This window comes from Podarcis liolepis (genome assembly GCF_965112155.1).
Source record: "Podarcis liolepis genome assembly, chromosome: 13".
In the NCBI taxonomy this organism is placed as follows: domain Eukaryota; kingdom Metazoa; phylum Chordata; class Lepidosauria; order Squamata; family Lacertidae; genus Podarcis; species Podarcis liolepis.
The window spans coordinates 48,533,060-48,559,682 of NC_139573.1; the positions used below are offsets into that span (position 1 = coordinate 48,533,060).

The following is a 26,623-nucleotide window of genomic DNA, read 5'->3' on the forward strand; positions in this document are numbered from 1 at the left end:
AATGGTGTCCTCAGATCTAGAAAGAACTACTACAGCAGTCCCTATCATCTCCCACTTTCTTGCAGAAAGCAGGGGACTGCCTCCAACCTTCCTTCCATCCCTGTCCTTAAAGTTAAAAATCTCCTGTTAGTCCAGTAGCTGTAGCCTGTCCTGGCTTACCTGCTGTCCTGCTGGTGTGCCATAGGAGTTGCAGCCCAAAGGTCATGTAGAAAACAACACAGTGGAGAAAACTTGTTAGAATTGTCAAGACATGTCCAAATACTTTTCTTGGCTACAGTTCCAATTTTCTGTGCACTTAGTGTTTATTCGATCACAGCAATACATACATGGGGGAGGAAGGCAGTAAGAGGCCCAGAATAATTAGACAAACCATACCTTTTCTGTCCCATTGATGTGTCACAAAAGGAAAACAGCTTCTCACCATTTTGGATGGGAAGCAAGGTTGCCTTAAGGCCTGCTTTCTTTCTAGTTCTATCCCCTTCCTCTCTACCCTCACCAACAAAGATGCCACTGTGCATATTATTAATCTGTGTCTTAGGGCCATTGAGAGCTGCAGGCGAGTTGATGCTGGCCAAAGTTAACTTATTCCAAGCAGTAGAATTTTATTCCAAGCACACTCTGATGAGACTTGGTTTTTGTCACATTGCATATCTATACCGATCTGTGGACTCCCCTGGTTCCAAAGTATGTAACTTGACACGGCTGCCAATTTGACATTTAGCAGCAGCCTGTACGTTGCTGAGCACTATAAATACTGTGCTTTCTAGAGAAGCTGAATGGTGTAGCACTACTCTTGGACTATTCTCTCTTGCCTTCATTGTGTCATATGCAGTAAGCTCTAGGTTTTTGTTTTGGGGGATCTTTTTCTTTTCTTTCCCGTTATCTCCTGTTTTGCATGGGATCACCCTTTGTAGCACCTAGTCTTCCTGCTTATGGGTTCTTTGATACACAGTCAGCATCCCTTATGGAGCCACTCAAGAGATAGCGATACCTGTCAGTCTTCGTCGGGTGGGACGGGGGCCTTTTGGGGACAAATTTGACATGGACTCTATTCACCTTCTCTTCTTTCTTTCCTTAAATGTCAAACTACTCATGGACACACCACTCATCACAGCCTCATTAAGCAGCTATACATACAGCCTTTTCCAAGGAAAGGGTTATGCCTCTGTTGTTACCATTCCTGAATGATCATTATATCCAATGAGGAGGAGTATGACACCCGAATGCTTGTGGATCATCTCAAAATCACTGGCTGGTCCAGTTTGATATTTCATTGCTGCTCATTGGTTAGCCCCTGATTTACTCCTTGAACAAACCAGGGTGATCATTCTGCTATAATGCGCTTCTGGAAGGCCACCCAACCTTTCCTGTTGGTTGACCTCACACATGGCAGAAGCCTCTCCATAAATCTTAAGAAGAAGTTGCCTTCAAACCACTCCCATTGGCAGTGGCATTGAAGGAGAAAAAATGGGGAAGGTGACGGCTGAGAAAGCAGCTAGCCACACTTTTGCTGCTTTGGTGCCTCATATGTTGAGCATTTGACATTATTTGGAAGAGAAGAGGACTACATGTTGAGCATGGGGGTGATGACAGGCTCGAAGCTTTACCTTTCCATATATTGAAAGGTGCTCACCCTCTTGAGTGGCTTGGTAAGTGTGGTGCTAATGTGTATAACCCTCCTCAGGTTTTTTTTCCTCCTTCCCCATGTCCCCCTCTAACGTTTGTTTCTCCTCCTGCCCTTCACTGTGTCAGTCACAGCGCTCTTAAAACTCCCAGCTGGTCTTGTATTTATTTTATGCTTTCATTCTTCTTTAATAAGTACATTACTTGCAAGCAGTGAATTGAAAACAAAGCAAACGAATTAAAAACAAAAACAAATTACCATTAGTTGGTTGGACAGTTTCTTACTTTGTGTTACATTTAACTGTTCTTTTGACAGCCCAGTTTTTAAAGCCAGGTTCGTATGGAAATGCTTTCACTCCACCTGCACCGCTTTTGGAAATAGCATAACAGCTTCATTTGTCTGTTTCTTTTTAGTGCATTCATAACACAACACATGGAGCACAATGTCTCATCTGGGCGGTAGCTGTTTCCTTTTGCAGGAGTGGGAGTACGAGCACAGCTGTTTTTCTGTCAGAACTTCTTGCCAGCCTGATGTTGACATTTTTTATTGAATAACCTTCCCCATCTTTGCTGCATTTTTCCATATTAAAAGCCACAGAAAAGTTTTTTTTAAAAAAATTATTATCACAGCTACATATTCCACCCCACCCCGAACAATCTGTTGACAGAAATAGAGCCAGGCAGAGTGGTATGGGCATATAGAAGGAATCACAAGTTTTCAGGAACACACAAAAAAATCTAAAACGTACTCCAAACGAGCTAACCCCCAGCCATGTAAGGCCCAATTAGGATTGAGCATGCTCGGTTGACCAAAAAATGAGTTCCAGTTGAAAAACAATTGGAAAACCAGGGAAAGAGGGGTTTTAATTTGTTTTCTCTGGCTCCTAATAGTGTATCCAGGAAAGGTGTGGCTGGCTGGAACCCTGAACAGGAGCGCTCCTGTTAGGGACTGAGGATATGCTGCAGGTCCCACTGTTATTGAACAAAACCAAGTGCCCATTAACTATCACCACACTGACAGCGGAGTTCTGTACACGTCTATGCAAAAGTAAGCCCCATGCAGTTTAGTGGGACTCTTTACTCAGGTGTGCATAGGATTGCCACTTAAAATACACATGAACATACCCCCTACACTCACGTATGAAGCTGCCTTGTGCTGGATCATATCATTGGTCCAGCTAATTAAGTATCATCCACTCTTAACTGTATGGGACGCGGGTGGCGCTGTGGGTTAAACCACAGAGCCTAGGACTTGCTGATCAGAAGGTCGGTGGTTCGAATCCCCATGATGGGGTGAGCTCCCGTTGCTCAGTCCCTGCTCCTGCCAACCTAGCAGTTCGAAAGCACGTCAAAGTGCAAGTAGATAAATAGGTACCGCTCCGGCGGGAAGGTAAACGGCGTTTCCGTGCGCTGCTCTGGTTCTCCAGGAGCGGCTTAGTCATGCTGGCCACATGACCCGGAAGCTGTATGCTGGCTCCCTCGGCCAATAAAGCGAGATGAGCGCCGCAACCCCAGAGTCGGTCACGACTGGACCTAATGGTCAGGGGTCCCTTTACCTTCACCTTACTCTTAACTGGCATGTACTCGCCAAAGATTCAGGCCGAGAACTCTTTCTCAGCCCTGCTGTCTGAGACCCCTGGTATCTTGTATATGCAAATCATGTGTTCGATCATTGAGCTATGGCCACCCATGGACATTGTGGTGGGGCAGCACCATTCAGCTGACTTCCTGAGTTGCTGCAGCTTACTGGGAAGGAGAGAAGCAGGGAGGTTGGGTCATGCAAATACACCAGGCCAGAATGGTTCCACTCCAACTTTTTCTACTGTGCTGCTTCACCCATCCCTCTAAGCAACAACTCAGCTGTCAGGAGGTCAGTTGAGTGCCACTGCCCCATCATTCTGCCTGCTATTGGTTATGGCCCAAATTCCAGGGGTTTTCATGGCTTATGCGTAAATTTAAATGGCTTGAGGATTGTAAAAGATAAGACAATAAAATTTTGGTGGGGTTTTGTTAATACTTATTTCCCTTTTTGTTTTTGCCTCTGCCAGAATTTGGCAGTAGCTTCGTTATATGAAACGAAGGAGGGCTTCTCATCTTTTCAGAAAATGTTTGAGCCATTGTGCTCAAATCTGTTTTAAGAATTTCAGCGAAACAGTAAAGTCCCACAAGACACTTTTGGTGACTACAAAGGGGCCATTTTCTAAAGTGCTCTGAAAATCACTTCATCGATGTGCCCTATTTTTCCTGTAAGAATTTTGTAAGTCCTGAAGCGCTGAATTTGAACAATTGGCTCAGCTCCATAATGAATGAAGCAGGTTACCTGGAAAGTTTCTTCTGGAAAAAGAGACAATTTTCAGTGCCTAAGTTTGAGCTGAAACTTTGAAGGTGGAGCTAAATGTTACCTCAACATGTGGATATTCCCAAATCTGTGTCAGGAGATGATAGTAAGGGTGAAGAGGGATGCTTGGTCTGTGCCCTATCTTCCTTCATATAGCCACTTTTCTCTTAGCTGGGTTTGCTTCTAGTTTTGGAGCCTAGCTGGGGAAAACTCGGTAATTAAAATAAAATACATTTGTGGGAGGGACTAGCAAAGGAGTCTTGCCTTGGAAGGGTTAAATACCCACAAATTGTTCCCTTCAAGCCCCTCTCCCTCATATTGGCATTACATAGGCTTGGGAATCTTGTGTTTCCCTAGGAACATCTAACTCCACCTTAATTATGTTTATCCTAGATCAGGGGTGGCTTCATGGATCAGATCCTCATCAGGATCATTCTCAGTGACCATATTTGACAGATGGGCAACGCTGTCCACCTGTCAGTCCTGTGATGTCATTATGATGACATGTGATGGACAGGGAGACAGCATTGCCCACCTGTAAAAAAAATCCCTTGTGCAGTTCTGCAAGCCTCCTCCCACCCATTTAAACACTCGATTAGGAGTTTTAAAGAGGAGCGTGCAATGAAAGTGTTCTCCCCTCAAGTCTCCCCACTCTCCCTCCTGTAAGCGCCTGAAAGGGGAGTGTGAGGAGACTTGACAGAGGCTTCAAGACGTCCCTGTGCTCTCATTTTGAACTCTGAAGGCTGAAATGTGAGCCTTCCTCAAGCTAAGGTTACCAGACATCCCCATTTCCCGGGGACAGTCCCCGGATTAACAAATCAGTCCCCATACAAAATCCATTAAAGTTGAAAAGTGTCCCCAGATTAATGGGGGGGGGGGAACTGGTAACCTTACCTTAAGCCTGCCTTTAATTGTGATGACTTCGTTAAAGGCTTTGTAAAAGTGCTGTTTGAAACAGCTTGTGCTGCTGCTTTGCTGTGGGCGAGACGTTACCACCTACCCTTCCTGCTTGCTTAAAGGAGAATTGTGAACTGTTTCAAACAGCACTTCTGCAAAGAGCTATAATTCCTGCTCATCAGCTGAGTGGGGATTCAGTCCTGCTGCCTGCTGATAGCAGCAGGTGGGCGTGGCTTGAGGGAAATGGCTTCGCAGGCCATATTGGACACCCTGGTCAGCCAGGATTGGCCCAATGGCGAGAGAGTTCCCACCCTTGCCCTAGATTTTGCGTGGTGAGTTCCCGCCCCCCACCAAGATAAATAAACACACGAGACACCATAATTAAGGTTAATTGGGCGAATTAGGCCACAACTTTATTGAATTCAGGAATGAGAGGCATTGGCTTAGGCATTGGTCCTATTGACTATCCGGCTCCAGCCCATTTGCTGGAGACACGGGGAAGGGTTAACACTAATCGGGGGAGTCTCCCGCCGAGGCACGTCGACTAGGAGCTCCCCCGGGTCACCGCTCGGGGGCGTGCCTTTGGCCCACACCTCCATAGGCTTCGGACAGGGCCACGCCCCCTGGAGTCCTTTAACGGACCACCCTTCGTTCACTGGGGGGAGGTGATGGCGTTCCTCCCCACACACACACATCCTCTTAACCCCTTCTTACCAATGCCTACCGCCAATGCCGAAGAGTTGTGACGAGCTGCTATGAGGTAGGCGAAAAACCAAAAGGCTGTAAATTGCCAATTGGGAAAAATTCCTACCATGCCCCTTGCGGCGACAGACCGAAGTCCATAGCAAAGTCAGACCTACCTAAAGCCCAACTAAAGGGAGGGAGGGTGGGAAAACGTGGGGGCTAGCCGGAGAAGAGAGGGCGAGCCCCCTCCGCCCCGGCCCTAAATAGGGCAAGCCACGCCCCCCAGCCAGCCGATTCCCCTGTTCTCGTGGGGGCTGAGACCAGCCCCCCCCCCGCTCACGTGGGAAGGGCGTGATGCCCGCAACCCCACCTCCTGGGGCAGGCCCAGAAGTGGCTATGTGGCATTTGTGGGATTTTAATTCTTCCACTGTTTCCTAGTTGCCAAGGAATAGCTCTGGACAAATGATGAATGCAGCTTCCTCTCAACTTTGCTTCTAAAGTAATCCCCCAAGTATCCAAGCAAACTCCTTAGATACGCTTGAGCCCCAGGGTTTTCCTTGTTATAAATGCAGCACTTAACCGTAGGAGAAAACCTTTTTATTTTCTTTAACCGTTGTGCAAATAGCTGACACTGAATTGCTGCAGTACTTTCCCCTCCGCCTACATTAATTTTTGACCATTTTGATTTTCTTTGCAAAAGATGAGACATTATGCTTGTTGTGTTTTCTCCCTACATGCACTAATGGTTCCTTGCTGTTTTAACCTGTTGCTAGGCCTGTTCCATTCTAACATCTTAGTACTTCTGTTAGCTTACATGTGAAATGCATCACCCAGTTTGTGCTTGAGCTCATTTTATTTTATATTTTAAATTCCTTTTAATCGGTTAATATTTTCAATTTGTTTTGTATTTTTTTTACTAACCTCACTGTATTTTTTCAGTTTAACAATTGGCTGCATGCTAATATATATATCTATATACACATATATGTATATTATATATCTCTTGTTATATAATATATATATTATAATTGATTTATTTTTATTTTTAAAGAAAACCCAATCAAGTCTAGCCTGGATTTTGCTCTGATTGTGTTTTGGTTTCTAGTGGTGGGGGCAAGTCTGACACTTAACAACTTAACTTGGTCTCTTTAAAGTCTGACACACAAACAAGTTAAAAAAAAAAGCAGACTAAGCACATCCATTAGTTTTTCTTTGCACAAATCAAGTGGTGCTCTCTAGGTGATGGATATGATTGTATAAAGTAGCTTGATTTTATGCTTTTTAAATGTCATTTTTTATTTTCTCCCCCATTGCTTCCCCTCCCCTTGTTATGCACAAAAGTTGCCCAGCACACCATCAGAAAGTGTGATGACCCTCCCTGAAACCCTGTTCCTGTGGAAAAATCTTGCCAGCAGGTGTTTTTTGTTTTTTTGTTTTTTTGTTAATTATTTTTTATTATGTAAATATCTTTTCCCTTTTACTGGGCATATATTGCTCGTAAGTAGTTTTTATTTTATTTCTTTTGCATGCATATATGTAGAAAAATGTCTTGTTCATAATGTGTTTCTGTGGAAGAGAAGAATATATTATTGGAATATTTTTGGTTTGTTTCTCTGTTCTGTCTGTCAGGATAATATTGGACACCGCTTGCTACAGAAGCATGGCTGGAAGCTGGGCCAGGGCTTGGGAAAAACTCTCCAGGGTAAGTAAGAAATCTGATTTGTTTAAAATGCTCATTTTACTTCTACTTACATTTCTAGATTCCTCCCCTTCCCTCAGCCCTCTGATTGTACCCATTGAGTTTTATGTTTCTCATATTGCACTCAGTTTCTCTTAATACTCACAGGTCTAGTATTGGGTTTGTTCTGTGAAATGTAGTTTTTATTTAACGCAGACTGAAAGCAAGGAAGACAGTACAGTTGGAGTCAACTTAGAGAAATTTGTCCGCTGTCCTCTTGATAGCTGACCATAGTACCACCATGATTTTGGTTTGCAGATGAAGGCACAACCAAAAAACAAAGAAAGAAGAAGATATGAACTGTCTCAACTAGCCAGAAAATGGTTCTTTTGCTGAGATGGTATGTGTGTGTGTGTCCCAGAACAATGTGATTTGAAACTTGAGACAAAGAGGATGTAAAAGACGTTCGCTTTAATTTAGTCAGGTTGCTTGTTGAGAGGTTAAATGTCTTGATTTGACTAGTGTTTGACAGTTTCTAATTCCTTCCTTTTCCTGTTGTAACCTTTTAATTTGGACTTTAAAAAAATTCATATGAGAGAATAACTGATATGAGAGTTTTACCGCATTTGAGCCCTGGGGTGCTGTGTTGGGTAACCAACTTTTCAATTCCAAATTGGAGACCCAGTGAGTCATTTGCAGAGTGTGATGTAGGCAGCCAGAGGAATAAAGAGACAAGTTTTGTTTTCTTCCTGGAAGCAGAATTCAGGCAGCTGTTGGAACCTAAGAATTACTGCATTGTCATACTAGTTACCGTATTTTTTGCACCATAACACTCACTTTTTTCCTCCTAAAAAGTAAGGGGAAATGTCTGTGCGTGTTATGGAGGGAATGCCTACGGGTGGCATGCCTACAGATTTTCCTCCTCTAAAAACGACATGCGTGTTATGGCCGAGTGCGTGTTATAGAGCGAAAAATACGGTATTTGGTTTAGCTCACTGTTAGGGGTTCTCTTTGGGAAAGTTGCATGATGGGAGTATTGCCATCAAACTCCTGATGCTCACTGCCTGGCTAGCGTGTGTGTATGTGTGTTTGTTTGTTTGTTCATTTTACGAGGAATCACTATGTGGAATGCACCACAGAGGGTAATGCAGGAATGCACTTGTATTCATTTAATTGATCCTTCTATGCAAGCTGATACTCCAGGTCGAGTACATGAACAGTCCAAACAAAGTATTCAGTGCTGTCCTTTATACTGTTTTCTGCAAGCCAAACCATGAGAACTTTCAATATTCATTTGATGACACACACCACGAAAGGGCCCCTATTCAGATAAAAACAGGGGGGGCACGCAGTTCTTCTTGTAGTCTAGTTTACAAGTAAAGTTTAAATTGTGTAAGATGTTAAATGGGGTGTGAAGGACATAATATGATTTGAGAGGGATGTACGTGCTAATTTTCTTGAGTTCTGGGGAGACTGGCTCCAGTTTCAAAATATGTTTGACTTTCATCTGCAGAGCTACAGTTTGATTTAACCTTGTGTTCCTCAATATGGTTCCCAGGGCACCATCAGACCCCCACTCCCTGCTGCCCGGCAAGCTCTTGTGTCTCTCCCAGTCTTTTTCATAACAGTTGGTTGGCAGGGATGTTGGCTGTGGTTTCTTTTTGTCTTTTGTTTTAGTTGGGTGGTTTTTTTTGGTATAGATATTCTGCTTGGTTTCTTTGCTGGGGGTGCGGGGATGGGAGCAGATTCTAAGCCATGGGTAGGTAAACTAAGGCCCAGGGTCCGGATGTGGCCCAATTGCCTTCTCAATCTGGCCCTCGGACGGTCCAGGTATCAGCGTGTTTTTACATGAGTAGAATGTGTCCTTTTATTTAAAATGCATCTCTGGGTTATTTGTGGGGCATAGGAATTCGTTCATCCCCTCCCCCTCAAAAAAATTATAGTCCGGCCCCCCACAAGGTCTAAGGGACAGTGGACTGACCCCCTATAGAAAAAGTTTGACCCCCTATAGAAAAAGTTTGCTGACCCCTGTTCTAAGCATGACCAGTTTTTCTTTTGTGAAATGGGTATTTGTATGGTGACATGATGTCCTCATGTGCCCCCAGGCCCAGAAAGACTGGGGACCCCTGATTTAAGCTATTTTCCCATCAAACATTTTCAGCATGGCCTCTTTCTGGACTGCTGCATGCTAAGGTGCAGAATCTTCACATACACGCTAACTGTACTGCAACCAGCTGTGATGTGTGTGGACTGAATGGGAGGTTGCCTGCTCTTGATGGGGTTACACTCCCTCTGAAGGAGCGGGGACATCGCTCGGGGGTATGCCTGGATCCTTTGTTGTTGCTTGAGGCTCAAGTGGCCTTAGTGGTGCAGAGCACCTTCCCGCAGCATTGGCCGGTGGCCCAGCTGTGCCCACCTGGACAGAGATAGTGGTTGTCTATGCTTCAGTAACCTCTAATTAGATTACCGCAACACATACGTAGGGCTGCCTCTGAAGATGGATCAGAAACATTAGCTGGTGCAGGATTCAGCAGCCAGGTTGCTCACCAGAGTAAGATGGTTTGAGCGTTATTACGTTGATTCTGGACCAACTGCACAGGCTGCCAAATAGTTTCTGGGTCCATTTCAAAGTGCTGGTTTTGACCTATAAAGCCCTGAACAGCTCAGGACTGCAAAATACCTCAAGGGTCGCCTCTCTCCATTTGAACCTACCTAGACCCTGCAACCATCATCTGAGGCCTTTTCTGTGGGGCTCCCCATTTGTGGAATCTTGCCTGGCGCCTTCATTCCATATTTTTATGTGCCAGGTGAAATAGATCTTCGGCTGATTAACTAACATTATGTGCCTTTTTAAATGTGTCTTTAGGAGGAGCATTATTGGTTTGTTGGTTGTTTCATTACATATTTTTTATTCTTATTTTTCTGTTGTGATCTTTGGGTGGAGGGTGGTATACAAATTTAATAAATAATAACAATAATCAGTGTATCTGAAGAAGTGTGCATGCACACGAAAGCTCATACCAAGAACTAACTTAGTTGGTCTTTAAGGTGCTACTGGAAGGAATTTTTTTTATTTTAACAATAATCCTGTGTTGGTATTGCAAGAGAACCAAAATAGGGTATTCCAGATTTCATTCTGAAACCTCCAGGGAAGAAGGGAAGAGGCAGAAGACTGTTGTGGTCAAAAGCTGTCACGTGTTCAGTCCCTCTGCATGTTTATAAATGCTAAGCTAGGAGAGATGTCCCTCTGGTATTTTTTTTGTATAGGATCTCCTTCTGTGCATGCACACGCACAAACACACACACATATAAACATGTGTCATGGCAGGCACCCCACAGTGTGAGAACTGCTGGTTTGCACCATTCTCTCTACATCATCAAGGGACGCGGGTGGCGCTGTGGGTTAAACCACAGAGTCTAGGGCTTGCCGATTAGAAGGTCGGCAATTTGAATCCCTGCAACAGGGTGAGCTCCCGTTGCTCGGTCCCTGCTCCTGCCAACCTAGCAGTTCGAAAGCACGAAGTGAAAGTAGATAAATAGGTACCGCTCCGGCAGGAAGGTAAACGGCGTTTCCGTGCACTGCTCTGGTTCGCCAGAAGCGGCTTAGTCATGCTGGCCACATGACCCGGAAGCTTTACACCGGCTCCCTCAGCCAATAAAGCGAGATGAGCGCTGCAACCCCAGAGTCAGCCACGACTGGACCTAATGGTCAGGGGTCCCTTTACCTTTACCTCTACATCATAAAACAAATGAATATTTTTTTTCAGATTTCAGTTTTGTGCCTTTCCCCCTGCTATTGAAAGCTCCAGTTCAAAGCTATTCTATTAACTTCCACTATTTATACATCATTGGAGGTGTGAACTGCAGCTCCCTTTGTTGTGAAAAGAATATTCTGAGCTCCTGCGCTGGAGCTGTGCCTAGAAGGCATATTTAAAATTCTGGCATAATGAGGATCAATTGAACTTAGTCCTCTTATCACCACACCCAGCCTCTTGTGGAATGTTGAAAGAGTGAAGAGCACTCCCATAAATTCCAGTTGTTGTAGGGCCAAGGAATAGTGTCCTGGCCATTCAAGAGGTGAGGGGAAGGGGGTTGCTGCCCGCAGACATTTTTTCCCCCTCCACCGGTGCATTCTGGGAACTTTCTGCCATTTCCTGCAAGGCTTTGAACAATCTCCTTGTGTGTTTTTTGAATGGCCACTTGTATGAGAAGAATACTCTTGCTGCCTGCTTGTTCATTCAGTCGGCCTGTTCAGCCCAGTCTATCTCAAAGGCCTGTGTGTAGAGAGGCTGTATAATGGTCAGTAAACAGCACACTGCAGCATCTTTGGACTGCAGGGTAGCTGCAGCACCACAACCCCTAGCAAATGGGAGCTAGTTGAGTGGAATGATTGTTAATATTGGTTTGAAATACTGGTTTGATTAATCTATAGACACGCTCTTGAAATAATTACATTCTGTGTCAGCTTCCTACGGTACAATGTATACAGCAGAGCCATTTTATCAAGATGCCTAGAGAGAGACAGCTCTGACTGAAGAATCAAATAGCTTTTCTAAATTCCGTTTGTAAAAGAAAACATTGCCACACTGGTGTCTTATGTAAATACAGAGGGTGAGGGGAATCAAACTGGTTTAATCGTAATTATTGCGGCCCCCACTGTCCTCACCTAGAGTGGTTGGCAGAGAAGTGCTGTCATAGATGCAGCTGGACTGTCTCTTGTCAACTTCCTCCCTTCATCTCACCCGTATAGCTAGGCCTTCCTGGGTGCAGGTATTTGAGAGTGTGGGATTGTGCTGAATAGGTGTGTCCAGGGAACACTCTGCACATTCCAGAGCACACTTGCAGGATCGGCATGGGCGGTGCATTGCCAATTGCACCAAAGCCCCACATTAGAAATGTTGGTGTAGTTCTTGAAATCCAGTGCATGGTTTGGGTTTTGAAATGAACAAGAGAGGCAGGCTGCAGTTCAGGGTAGCTTGAATCCCCGCCCCCCCCCCAAAAAACCTGTGCATGTTTGCTGGCTTTACACAATCTCCTAGTTAAAGGCAGAGAGCTGAGATGGATGACTATTCAGAGGTTGCCATGGGTATGGCGGTCTTGCAACTCTCATTGGGATTTAGCAGCAGCTACCAATTCTCTGCTAACACAGTATAAACTCTACTTAGATGCACTCCACTGACTTTGATTCTCCTATCTACACGTCTGGTTGTCAGAATATCAAGGCATTTGATACTGATGCCAGAGGAATTTAAATATATTCAGTCCTGTGCGGAGAGCTAGGAGGTAAAAATATAACATTGGCAGCAAAGGACATCTATGATATCTCCATTTCTCCCTCTCCCAAATTAAAATTTAATTCTCGCACACCTCTGTTCTTGTTAAGATTCTGTATATTTTCTGAGTGCCGAGGCTGAAACAAAATCACCTATCAATCAGGAGCAGAGGGAGAGATACCCAAGCACTTCAATTTGGGGTGAATCTGCACTTCCTATTCAAATACCAGTCTTCTCCTTCCACCTTCATTTTAGCAATTAAATACTCCTCCTGTTCCCTGTGTGTTGGTTGTCACTTGAGTGAAGATTAAATTAATGTTCCTCTCTGCTCCATGTTGAGCAGACAATGAATTACTATCCCATATCCCTCTGCATTGAATGGGAAATGTCCCCAGTTGAAAAGTGCATTTTGACTAGCCGTATCTGTTCTAGAGGACCAAACTCTAAACTCCAAGGCTTTTCATGCTTGCTTCTTTACCAGTTGCTTCTGGAAAGCTCAAAATGATTGCTGGATTCAGCTTCTACTAGTCAAGTATACAAACTCGTACAATAAACTGGAGGTAAATTGCCAGTGATACTCAGTAATTATTGATCTGAAGGCACCCACTAGTTAGAGACAGGAAGCCTTTCTACCATTAATGGTGGTGAAATGCTTTATGTTTTGCAGACGTGCTTGGGAATGCTTGGGTTTCTGGTATCATCTGTACACCCCTCATATCTAAAGCAGGTGTAGTACACATCATGGTGTTACCCTACATTCCTTTTTAGTAGCCTGGAGAACTAAGCTGCTGTTGTCTACTGAGTGTACCAACAGAAAGAATGCTTCATATTCCTGTGTGTTTTTCTTAAGGGTGGTACTCCAGATGCATTTTCCTTCCTTTAAATGGAAAGTCCCCTTTTCTCTTTTCATGTTTGGTTATATGTAATGCAATCTTAATTTTGGCTCACTTGCTTCGGGAAATAGCCATAGTAGCCATTTCTGGATTAGCGTGGTGCACTCTATGTGGGGATGGCCTGGAGTCTGATCTGGGACCTTCAGCTAGTGCAGAATGTTGTGGCTAGACTGGTGCTGGGAACAGGCTACTGCCAACACATGACACTGGTGTTAAAAGACTTGCACTGGCTTCCCATCTGCAGCCAGGCCAGGTTCAAGGTTTTTCTGCTAGTGTACAGAGCCCTGAATAACTTAGGCCCAGAATGCCTTTCCCTGTATATGCCAAATTGATCACTGAGATCATCTGATGGAGCTTGGTGGTCATCCATGGACCAGAAGTGCAACTCATATCAATGAGGTTATGACTTCAGTGTTGTGGGCCCAACTCTGGAACTCCCACCAGAACTCAAGCACTGTCCCTGCTGAATTTCAGGTGACTGGTTAAAATCACTTTACAGTATTTCAGGAAGCCTTTGCATCATGAACGCTTCTCTGAAGTTGTACAATTTTCTGGTGTTCTTTGTTTAAATTTATGGGGTTTAATTTCTTCTAAATTTTGCATATTTTTATCGTTGTAAGCTGCTTTGAGACCTAGATGCTGAAATGCAGGATATAAATTTTAACAGCAGCAATGTTTATAGGATGGACTTTTAAACATGGGTCATTTTAAAAAGCTCAATGAGTTAGGTCAAGAGGGATTTCATCAGTGTTTTCACGCCTGGTCTGGTGAGGAAAAGGACCACTGTTGAACTGCCTCTTGAGAAAATGTTTGTTCTTCATCCTATCCCAGTTAATGGCTGCATCTGATAATAACAAAGTTTGTTTTATTGTTATGTGAACAAGCCATAGGCATAGCCACATGGAGGAGAGAACAAGCTTTTGCTGCAGTTAACCATGGTTTAGTGTTTTATCTGAACCTGGGCAAACTGTGACTAGTCTTAACTATGGATTACTGAAACAAACCAATTTAATAAACCATGGCTTAAAATTGGCTTGTTTCAGTAAATGCTTTTTCTGGGCTTAGATAATAAACTGTGATCATTATATTCAACTGCAGCCACTGATTTTGGTCAGTGTTAAGCTAAAATACTCAGTTCTGCTCCTGTAAGAGTGTAATGGCAAGTACAATACTGTGCTTAAAAAGTTATTGAGTTGCATTAGAGTGGGTGAAACAATGCTAAGCAAACATTGTTTCCAGACCACTTTCCCCAGATCACTCCACCGTTTCCAATGATGGTGGGCAGCTTGGGTAGGCATTGTAAGAGGATGGGTACATTTTCCCTCCAAGCATATTTCAGAGTGGCTTCTTTGTCCTCTTGTGTTACAGTGTTCTATACAAGAACAGTGATTCAACCTTTTCTGAAAAGCAGAATGGAGCCCCTTCAGCTGCTTAGCAACACTTTGTCCTTGTTAGTGAAGATGTAGCAAAATGGTTATCTAGAGAGCATAGTATCTTGATTTTGTACAAGTTTAATAGGCAGCTGATTCCCACCCCCAAAGCGGAAAGTGTTGATTATTTGAACTCTATAAGGGCATGGCTCAACCAGAAGTGTTGCTTGTGGTTGAGAATGTGCTATGGGTGGCTGAAGTTGCATTCCTACAGAGCAGGCCTTTGCAAAAGGCTGTACAATGGTACCTCGGGTTACAGACGCTTCAGGTTACAGACTCCGCTAATCCAGAAATAGTACCTCGGGTTAAGAACTTTGCTTCAGGATGAGAACTGAAATTGCACGGCAGCAGTGGGAGGCCCTTTTAGCTAAAGTGGTACCTCAGGTTAAGAACAGTTTCAGGTTAAGAACGGACCTCCGGAACGAACTAAGTTCTTAACCTGAGGTACCACTGTACACAGACCCTGCTTAGGGTCGTCCTCTGCCAAGGACCACAATTGAAGTGACGTGGCCCTTCAACACTAGACCCATTAGAGGGGTCAGGCTTCTTGGCTCCATAAAGTATGGTTAAGTCAGGTCATGTTCCATTGCTTGGCTACCTCTGGGCTACTGACCTAGGTTTGCTTGGGGATCACATGACCCCTTCAGAGTCTTCCCACAAGGAAGGCATTTGGTTTCTTTAGAAGGGGCAGAAAAATTAATCCTTATTTTCAGCTGGTTGGTTGGGAGGTACAAGTGAGGTCTCTTCTGAAATCATTGTCTCTGAGCTGCTACCCAGTCTCTGCTTCTTCCCATCCTACTATTGTGGCTTTCGTTATTTCCCTAAAATGTCCCTTGTCTATGCTTGACTTGTTCCTACAGCATGAATGTCCACTTAGATAACCTGGTTGGTCTGCCTTTTGGTAGTGCTACAGACAGGCCAGACAAGATCGGCCCAAACCTGCTCTCTGCTACCTTCCAACCATCAGTGATATAGTTTATTACCAATTAACTCATGTATGAGAGGTATCCAACCTGTTCTGGAGACGGTTGCACTTCTGCTAAAGGACCTGGTCCATAGCTTGGGGGCTCTCCTGGGTCCATTATATCACAGAAGCTACAAATGGCCTTGGTGCTATGTGTCTTTTACGAGCTTTAAGACATATCTGGGTGACTAGCCTATCTTGATGTAGATAGCCTGGCTTTTGTGGTCTGTGGTCTAGTAAACGTCTGCCTGGAATTTGTGCAATGTGTTGTGTGTGGAGCTGCTTTTGAACACAGTTTAGAAACTTCAGTTACAGCATGATGTAGTGATGAGGTTATTAACAGGGACAGGGCATTCTGACCATATTATGCCAATCCTTGCCTGCTTGTGATGGCTTCCAATTTGTTTCCAGGCCAGTCTGAGTGCTGGTTTTAACCTCTAAACCAGGGTGGTCCAATGTGTGGCCCTCAATATCTTTTTTGGGCAGTCTTTAGGAACATTTGACATTCTCCCTGAGCCCTCACACTACCTTCAATAATAATAATAATAATAATAATAATAATAATAATAATAATAATAATTTATTATTTGTACCCCGCCCATCTGGCTGGGTTTCCCCAGCCACTCTGGGCAGCTTCCACAAAAACCAAAAATACACTAAGATGTCACACATTAAAAACTTCCCTGAACAGGGCTGACTTAAGATGTCTTCTGAATGTCAGATAGTTGTTTATCTCTTTGACATCTGATGGGAGGGCGTTCCACAGGGCGGGCGCCACTACCGAGAAGGCCCTCTGCCTGGTTCCCTGCAGCTTTGCTTCTCGCAATGAGGGGACCGCCAGAAGGCCCTTGGTGCTGGACCTCAGCGTCCGGGCAGAACGATGGGGGTGGAGACGCTCCTTCAGGTATACTGGGCCGAGGAAAGTGTAGTGTTGGGCTTTGGGAAGGAGGCATGAGGGCTCTGACAGGGACCCAGAGTCCTCCTACCTCCTTCCCAAAGCCTACTTGGTGCTTTCCCAGCTTCTGGAAGGAGGTGGGAGGGTCTAGGATTCTTTCAGATCTTCATGCCTCCTTCCCAAAGTCCAACACCTTGTTTAGCCGGCTTTGGGAAGCCTGTGTGGGGGCTGGAGGGTCTTCAGATTTTGGCTTCACTCCTCGCCCCCAGTTGACAAGGCAGTGTGTGGCCCGTGAGTTCTGTATTAAAGTACTCTTGCGGCCCACTTGATGTGAGAATTTGGGCCTCCCTGTTATAAACTAAAGCTTACACAGCTTAGGGCCCTGTTACCTGATGTAACACTTCTTTGCACTAGGTACTACCTAGGTCTTAAGAGCATGTACAGAAGCCCTCCTCCTTCTGAGGTGCAAAGGGTGGCAGTGAGAGGGTTTTCAGTGGTGACCCACTGCTTTGTAGAATGCGTTCCCCAACTCATCTGGCTCCTGCATTAATGCCATTCTGACACCTGGTGAAGATCTTTATTTTCTCCCAGGCTAATAACAATAACAATAATAATCAATCTGTTTCAATATATGTTATTATCTTGTTCCCTATAAATGGACAGTCGGCTTTCATTTGTGTTTACTGATTATTAGTTGTATTATAATCACCTACCGTATAATCAATATTACATTTACTTGTGTTAACTTTTTATTGTACGTCACTTAGAGGTTACGGTGTTAGGCAACTGACAAGTTGAAAATTATTATATCATATATTTATTATATTATATTATATTATATTATAACATTACATTACATTACATTACATTACATTACATTACATTACATTACATTACATTACATTACATATCAATAATATAGATGGAACTTTCCTTCCTGTCAAGATGAATGTGGCACAGCCAAGAACAATTTATATGCTGCCATATTTTAAATACAGAAAGAAATCTAGATGTTTTTGGCCAGGTATTGTTTAAGATGTATACACCTCAAGGTGAAAATCCTTTGTGAAAAAGGAGAAGTATTCCATTCCTGAAGAGCAGAGAGCTACTTGTGAGGAGCCTGCTATAAGTCAGCCTGATATTTTGTTGTACCTCTTGGCTTATAAAACCAGTTGTGCAGAAAGGAGCGTGACTGGCATATGCTTTCATATCTGGGACCAGATGTTGGAAGACAGCAAGGAGGAGGTAAATTATTCATAGTGAAACCAATGCATGCAATAATAGTTGTACTGGTACAGGAAAGGAAGATGGCAGGAATAGACAATGAAAGCAAAAGATCACATGAATATATTCAACAGGAGAACAAAGCAGAAAGAAACAAACTAAAAATGAAGCTAGCTGCATAAATGAGGATTCCAGTATGACCAAGTACTTGTAGCATTTTATTGCCAGCAAGAGAAGGCAGAGATTGCCACACTGGAAGTCAAATTACAGCTTTCATCATAATTGTTCAGGGTTGAGGAACCTTGGTCACCCCAATCCCTGTTTTTATCTGGCCTTTTGCGACTTCCCCATTGTCCTTATGAATATTGATTCTCTGCTGCTTCTGGAAAAGCCGTGTCTGCATTGGTATGCGCCATTGTTAAGATGGGGGCAATGTTTTTGAAAAATTACACTTTTGCCCCTACACTTTTGTGTCTGTGTGCATGGGAAAAGAGGCGACAGGCCATATTCAGGCTGAGCTATATAACCTGGAAAGTACAGTGGTACCTTGGGTTACAAACACCTCGGGTTACAGACTCCGCTAACCCAGAAGTAGTACCTCGGGTTAAGAACTTTACCTCAGGATGAGAACAGAAATCGTGTGCCGGTGGCGCGGCGACAACGGGAGGCCCCATTAGCTAAAGTGGTACCTCAGGTTAAGAACGGTTTCAGGTTAAGAATGGACCTCCGGAACAAATTAAGTTCATAACCAGAGGTACCATTGTATATGTGAAGCATCCAAGGACAATGTCTCGCTTTTTTTCGTGAGATCCAGCACCAAGGGCCTTCTGGCAGTTCCCTCATTGCGAGAAGTAAGGTTACAGGGAACCAGACAGAGGGACTTGTCGGTAGTGGCGCCCGCCCTGTGAAACACCCTCCCATCAGATGTCAAGGAAATAAGCAGCTATCTTATTTTTAAAAGACATCTGAAGACAGCCCTGTTTAGGGAAGTTTTTAATATTTAATGCTATATTGTTTTTAAAACTTGATTGCGAGCCGCCCAGAGTGGCTGGGGAAACTCAGCCAGATGGGTGGGGTATATTATTATTATTATTATTATTATTATTATTATTATTATTATCTAGTTACAACCCCTGGAGATCGAACCTCTCCCTTGAAAAGACTTTGCTACACTGCAAGGAAAGTCACCCTTTTCAGAAGTTTGAAAGTACCCCAAGAGGACACTGTTAACGCCCTTTTGTTGAAGATAGGTCTACAAGCAGTGGGTTCAGCTAAGGCAAGATGGAGCTGGTGTAGCATGATAGCTAAAGGGTATGAGCTGAGGATTCCCTGAATCACCTTGACCATAAGCTCACCCGACTGCCATCTGTAATCTTCCATAACTCTGACTCAGCAGTGTGGGTGTGACTTAGCCCTAATTCACTTTGGCTCCTTTGTTGCATAATTTTAGGCACCAAATAAAAATATCTTCTCCCAGACCTTTGGCTAATTAAACAATTTACGACCTTTTGAAGTGCTAGGGTGTATTTTGTGTGTGTTAGTATGTTATGTATTTTTGTGTTTCCATATTGTAAACCACCCTGTGATCCTTGGATGAAGAGCGGTATAGAAATTTAATTAATAATATTAGTTATTATAATTATTTCTACAGCTCTCTATTCAAAGCATGGGTGCCACCCTGATACTGCTGGACTAGATCTCCTATTATCACTGACCATTGGCTATGCTATCTGGGGCTGATAGAAGTTAGGGTACAACAACATCTGGAGGAAACCAGGATAGCTATCCCTGCAACTAAAAGCATTGTAGAAATGCGGAATGTGACTTTTGGGTAGATTTAGTGAAACTTTGTAACTAGGGTTCTAGCAGTTGGAGCAAGTTTCCTTGGTTCCGTAAAAAGTTGGCAGACGCTAACGGGGCATGCTTTAGAATCAGTTCAGCAGGATGCACATATTCACAGACTCTGGATAACCGGTTCCCAAATATTCCCATAAGAGGCTCTTTTGCTCATATGGCTTGTTTGTTTTTTAAATAAAGTATTTTAAATCTGCGATATGCTCATACGTCACTGAAGCAGTTCTGAAACGGTCTGTCTGCACACATCTTTCTGTGCATGCTCATGGCTGAACATCCAGCTTAGTTGCTGTTGAAGGACCATCTAGCACAGGGGTCAGCAACCCGCGGCTCCGGAGCCGCGTGTGGCTCTTTTACACCTTTGCCGCGGCTCCGGGGCGGATACTAGCGAGGGGAGGAGGCGCATTGTGCGCCCCGACACTCCCCACTGTGGCAGGCGCTGTACTGGCTGTGACGTTGCATGGGGGCGGTGCGTGCGTTAGTCACGCACCGTCCCGACGCCACCTTCCCGCCCGCTGTCAGATATATTTGTTTTAAATGTCGCAATGGTTTTGCGGTTCCCAGTTTTTTTTCCCTTCGGAAACGGGTCCAAGTGGCTCTTTTTGTCTTAAAGGTTGCAGACCCCTGGTCTAGCAAGACATGTGGAGGTGGAGAAAGAAAGCAGGCTGTCTGAAGCCTCTGGGTCAGTCCCAGCAGGTTCCGTTCTCTGAGTTCTCACATTTCCTTGGGATTTAAAGAAACAGAAGTCACGAAGAGTCGGAGACGACTAAACGACTAAACAACAACATAGTTTGGGTTTGCACATAATGCTAAAAAAGGTAAAGGGACCCCGACTGTTAAGTCCAGTCACGGATGACTCTGGGTTTGCGGCGCTCATCTCACTTTACTGGCCGAGGGAGCCGACATTTGTCCGCAGACAGTTTTTCTGGGTCATGTGACCAGTATGACTAAGCCGCTTTTGGCACAACGGAACACCGAAACCAGAGCAGCGCATGGAAACGCCGTTTACCTTCCCGCCGGAGTGGTACCTATTTATCTATTTGCACTGGTGTGCTTTCGTACTGCTAGGTGGGCAGGAGCTGGGACCGAACAACGGGAGCTCACCCGTCGCGGGGATTCAAATTGCCAACCTTCTGATCAGCAAGCCCTAGGCTCAGTGGTTTAGACCACAGCGCCACCTGCGTCCCTGCACATAATGCTAAACTGTGATTAATCAATTGTATTAGCACATGCTTCCCTCCCTTTCTCATAACCATGACAGAGCCAGAGCAAGAGAGGGAGGGCAGAGCATGTGAGCTTGGAGCATGCATTGGCTCATCCATGTAACACTAAACCTGGGCCATTAAGCCTCTGAGATCTCCCTCCCATTAAATCATGAGGTCACAAATGTTACCCTTCTCCAGTGCTTTTTTTCTGGGGGTATGCAGGGGTACGCATACCCCTAAACATTTTGTGAATCTTTGTACTTTTGTCCATTTACTGTATTTATTTCCCCCGATTTGAACTATAAAATCGTGATTTTCTTGCGTCAAAATGAGAGTACCCCCCTAAACATTTTTTTAGGGGGGGGGAGCACTGCCCTTCTCCCTGAAAAGTACCTAACAGCTGAAGCAGGAAACCAAACAAACTACTCCTTTCTGCTCCTTTTACAGCTCTGTGTAAGTCTCAGAGCTCTTGAACAGAAAGTGGAGAAGCCAAGAGGATAGAAAGGAAAGGAAAGAAGTCTGGGAGACTGTGCGGAGGAAAACAGAGAAACTAAGGGAAGAAAGTGTGCTGCTGCAAGAGTCAGGAGAGAGAAGGTGTGCACGTGCACACACATGTTGGATCCAGTACAATACACACACCATATATTTTTTTTAATTGCAAATCCCACCCCACCCCCACTGGCTACCTCATTTCAGAGCTCCTTCCAACACTCAATGCTGCTAGCAAAAATGCTTTTTTATTATTTGTAAGCCAAGATGCATATCTGGTTATATGCATGTATTTTCTATATTAGCACCCACCCCCCTCCAACAACCTGCAGCAGGAAGGGGCTTTTGTCAGGCTCAGACATCCATTCCCAGCTCTTTATTGCCTAAGAATTAATAGTACAGTGGTACCTCGGGTTACATACACTTCAGGTTACATACACTTCAGGTTACAGACTCTGCTAACCCAGAAATAGTGCTTCAGGTTAAGAACTTTGCTTCAGGATGAGAACGGAAATTATGCTCCGGTGGCACGGCGGCAGCAGGAGACCCCATTAGCTAAAGTGGTGCTTCAGGTTAAGAACAGTTTCAGGTTAAGTACGGACCTCCGGAACGAATTAAGTACTTAACCTGAGGTACCACTTTATCCTGCAGTATCAGTGCCTTAGATTCCTACACTTGGTGCTCAGGCCAGTGCTGGGCAAATCATAGTGTCCCTGGACCTTAGGTGTTTGCATGATGTCACTGGTCTTGCCTGGAACAAAGAGAGAGAGGGGGATTTCTGCAACTCAGGGCTTTGCTACGCAGCATACAGTGCATTGGTCCTTACTGCACAGCAACTGAAAACACAGGCCTTTAGTTGATCTTATTGACATCCAACACCCTTTTAGAATGTGGCTTTTTTGGGGGGGGTATTGCTTTTGGTTTGATTTTATAGGTTGTGGTCTGGTTGTGAACCGCCCTGAGACCTCCAGGTATAGGACAGTGTATAAGTTGAATGAATAAGTAAATAATAGCCCTGCTCTTTTTTTCTAATGCAGAGTTTTAATGTTCAAAAAGCACTTCTGTTTCTTTAAATCCCAAGGAAATGTGAGAACTCAGAGAACAGACACCTGCTGGGACTGACCCAGAGCCTTCACACAGCCTGCTTTCTTTTTCCACCTCCACATGTCTTGCTAGATTATCTTTCAGATATTTGCAAAGCTTAAGGCAGGTGCTGTATGAGGAATGCAACTTGGAGTTCCTCCTTTAAAAAAAAAAAAGGTTAAGCATGTGTTTCTGTCACGGGTCTGCAGATGGCATGGGGTGCATGTGGAGTATTTAAGCTGTAGAATATCAAGCCGTAAAGATACCATGTACATTGTTTAAAAAGCTATCTTGGTTTTCATTTTAAAAGGGGTTGGTATTTGGACAGGAGCAACTTCTTCTGCAGGCTAGTAGTTTCCCTTCTTGCCGTAAGAATCAGTAAGCTCCTTCCCTTCTCCCAAGCTCTGCTATGTCAGAACTTCCAAACAACTTGACTAAAGAGAGGCAAACATGACAGAATCTTCTATAGTCTTTGATTTTCCTCCACCCCAGAAGAAAAACAAGGAAGAGAGGGAGGGAGAGGAATGCAATATAGATGGTAGTAGCCTATTTAGTTAGTAGAAAATAAAATTTAATGTATTTTTATTTCAGCTGCTTTGGGGACCTTTTTTAAGGCCCCCAAAGTGACACATACTTATTCAAATGAATTTTATTTATAGAGCTTGGATGATGTGGAAATCTGTTGGCAAGATACTTGAAGGGATTTTGAGACTTAAGCAATGGCAAATGGGGAAGGGGCTTAGACGATAAAGGGGGAGTTGACAAGGGAAGATTGGTGCTAGTGCTGTTGAAAGGATTTTGGCAGGCAGTACGTGGAAATATTGCTTGAATGATGAGGGCTGGGATATTTCTAAACACGCTCTCTGCTATTGGTGATGCAAAAATATGTGTGTTGCCTCTGGACATATTTATTAAGTGAGCGTTTTGACCTTCTGGCTCATCTGAAATTTAACATCTCTAGCCTAAAGGCAACTTATTGTCTGGCCAGCACCTTGAGGGGAAAGGAAGACAGCCTGGGTATTTCATTATATGCAGCTCTGAGCTCCTTGGAAAAACGTCTCCCCAAAGAAGGCATGAACACACCATCTGCTTTCCTCTCCCCTTCCATTTTGCTAAGTGAGATCTCTCCAAGCATTGCTCACATCTTAGAAGTTAAGCGTTTTTAAGAACAACTTATTCTTACAAATAAGACTGAAACGGTCTCTTTCACACATAAATGGAAGAAGTTGTTAACAGCTTTTAACTATTAATTGCTTTGCCTGAATCAATCAATTAACGTGCTCTATTGGAGAGCTTGCCGTTAGTGATGGGATCAGTCTGCAGCATCCCTCCTAATGAAGCAATACGAATCTCCTTCCAAGTGGTACCTGTTAGAGTCAGGTGCTCCCTTTCATAGAAGTTGGATTGGATTCTGAGGATCACCCAGTCCAACCCGAATATGCAGCTGTACCATACAGGTATCGAAACTGCAGCCTTAGTGTTATCAGCACCACACTCCAACCAACTGAGCTACCCTTAGGAAGTGAAGCATCATTCTGTTTCTTAACACTGCAGCCCTGGAAATACTTTGCCTCACTATACCAAGAAGTATAGATTCTGCTTTTTCAGAAAGGTGATTCTGGAACCAGGGGGAAACAAACCATTCAACTGTGGGCTAATTAGGCAAAGGCAGATAAAAGTTATTGGATGATACAGATCACGTCGAGACATCTCATTCTGGTTTCTGGGCCCAGAGACTGAGACTGCATTGGTGGACAGCCTGTGCTGGACTAGGGAGCACACCTATGTTCTCTTGGACCTTTCAGGCCATCAGCCATGGTATTTTTCAGGATTACCTGGCCAGTCAGGTCCTGGGGAGGGCAGTGATTTGTGCTGTTTCTGGTCCTTCTTGGGTCGTCATGTTCCCCATCTTCCATCCTGATTGTCATTGGAATGAAACAACAGGGAGGGGGATTGTCCAGAGAATTAGAGCGTGGGGTTGTTTGTATGTGGATGACATGTAACTCAAATACTGGGATCTTCTATGAAGGCAGTTGAAATCCTAAACTGGTGCCTGGGAGCAGAGTGTAGTCCAACAACCTGAAAACCCAAACAAGACAAAATTATCTTGGTCATCGAGAAAGATCATGTGTTTTTGACCTGTTTTTGGAGGGGAAGCACTCCCTTCGAAGGGCTTAGGTTTGCAGTTTGAAAGTGCTTCTGAGCCCGGCTTTTCTCCTTGGCTCCATTTGGCAATAGTCAGAAGTGCTTCTGCATAGCTTAAGACAGTGTACCACCATTGGCCTTTTCCTGGAGAAGGCAGATACAGCCACTGTCACACATTTGCTCATGTTCAGCTTAGACAACTGCAGTTTGTCTCAGAACTGGCAGGTGATGCAGAATGGTGCTCCTAAGCTGCTGATGAGGCCTCCCATTCAGAGCATGATATTTTAGCACTCTTTGATCTATACTGGTTCCTGGTTTATTTCTGAGCCCCATTTTTAAAGTGCTGGTTATCACCTTCATAGCCATAAATGGTTTGGGTCCAGGGTGCATTGAAGGACATACTCCCTTATTATCGGGCTTTTTGTTGCAGATGCTTGATGTCTCTTCTGTAATTTATTTCTGTTTATTTTTTGCAGCTTATTTCATTCAGTTTCTTGTCTTAAAATAACTTAAAATAATAATGATGTAAGCAGCTCTTGGGGGACTTTTTTTTTTTTGCCCCCAAAACAGCACATAAATTTTAATGTAATTGAATAAATTGTGCTTCAGTTTGGCAGTGTAATTAATACATTTAGTGACAGGTGTGTAGAGTTGACGGCCTTTGCCCTTATATTTGAATTCTGGAAAGGAAAGGATGACTTTACATTGGGGTCTGGAGCAGGGGCCATGGTGGATGTATTTCCAGGAAGTTGTCAAACATTCTTACAAGGAAACTGCTACAGCTAGCTGTGTTCTTGTTTTGTGACACATGTTCCGAATCTATCCAGATTCTCAAGTTGCCATAGCGGCTAACTAGAGAATTGGATCAGTTTAATTTCTTCTCTCATGCATTGTTTTCCCAGTATAAATCAGCCACCTCTGGCCTGCTGGTCCTGCTGGGAAATGCATACAATCGATTGTGATATTGGTGTGGGGAAATTTAACTCTCCCCCCCCCACTCTGTCCGTCGTTCATCATTCTTATGAAGTGTCCCACACTCCCCTGGCGGAACAACTTAACATAGAACACAAGTTGGGAAATTAGATCTTTACCTCTCATTTAACTTGCCCCTTAAGTGGCAAATGTCGTCCAGGTGGAAATGTGATTGAATGCTTCATAACCCCCCCCCCCAAAAATGCCCTCACCATAGAAAACTAATATGGGGGGCACGAAGCCAGGCCCCTCTTCTTCCAGCACCAGTCTAGATACTAAATGGCGCCATCCCATAGATTAAGAGGCTTCATGTTTCATACCTTCACCCTAAAGCTTATGGGGGATCTAGATTAGCCTTTCTCAACCTTTGATGCCCAGATGATTGTGGACTACAGCTCCTATCATCCCTAGCCAGCAGGACCAGTGCTCAGGGATGATGGGAGTTGTAGTCGAACAACATCAGGGGACATGTTCTCGTTGTCAGTTTACAAAAAAAAAACTTTGTAAACCAGAGTTGCAGCTTGTTCCCAGTTTCAAGAAGGGTGGGGCGGGCGGGCGGGCAGGAAGTCTTAGGCGCCACGTTCATTCCTTCCCCCTACAAATCCCCCCTGCCCCATAGGCCTGTTTTCTGTCCCTGACAGTTTCCTGCCTAACAAATGGTGTTTCTTTTTTACAGCATAATGATCCGGGACTTGTTGTGGTGATGGTAAACTTAGTGGTAATTTTTAATTTTCAGACTGAATTTACTTCTTTTTTTGTCATCAGAGCACCAAATATTTTAGGCTTACTTTTCTCTGTTGTAGCCTTCATCTTTTCTGCTTGGTCTTTTCATTTCCCTTTTTTTCCTTTCCATTTCTTCATGCACTCTTTCGTGTCTGATCCTTGTTCATTGAGGGGTTAATGCTCAGAAGGGATGTTTGTGTTAGAGCTGCCAAAAATTTGTGGAGAATCACTTCAAATATCAAATTTCTAATAT

At 44.1% G+C, this 26,623-nt stretch overlaps 1 protein-coding gene and 3 long non-coding RNA genes across 10 annotated transcripts in view; 1 reads left to right on the forward strand and 3 right to left on the reverse strand.

Annotated features, from left to right (window-relative positions):
- LOC310690988 overlaps window positions 1-26,623 on the reverse strand; it is a 162,132-nt gene that overhangs the window by 55,820 nt on the left and 79,689 nt on the right. The gene's annotated exons all lie outside the window — the stretch shown is intronic.
- Window positions 1-26,623, forward strand: part of GPATCH8 (G-patch domain containing 8) — an 82,845-nt gene that overhangs the window by 30,636 nt on the left and 25,586 nt on the right. For 4 of the 7 annotated variants that reach the window (XM_083470501.1, XM_083470502.1, XM_083470507.1 and 1 more), the window contains one exon: window positions 7,172-7,244. In XM_083470501.1, the coding sequence (XP_083326627.1) occupies window positions 7,172-7,244 (73 nt within the window). Of the gene's footprint in view, window positions 1-1,939; window positions 1,958-6,883; window positions 6,958-7,171; window positions 7,245-26,623 lie in introns of those variants that run through there. The other 3 variants (XM_083470506.1, XM_083470503.1, XM_083470505.1) reach the window with 2 other exon arrangements.
- LOC310690984 lies at window positions 11,338-13,262 on the reverse strand. The gene is made up of 2 exons (XR_014518308.1): window positions 11,963-13,262; window positions 11,338-11,886 (listed from the first exon to the last, which is right to left on the reverse strand). It is a non-coding gene; the product is annotated as an uncharacterized lncRNA (long non-coding RNA).
- On the reverse strand, window positions 22,700-26,558 carry LOC310690981. The gene is made up of 2 exons (XR_014518305.1): window positions 26,436-26,558; window positions 22,700-24,609 (listed from the first exon to the last, which is right to left on the reverse strand). It is a non-coding gene; the product is annotated as an uncharacterized lncRNA (long non-coding RNA).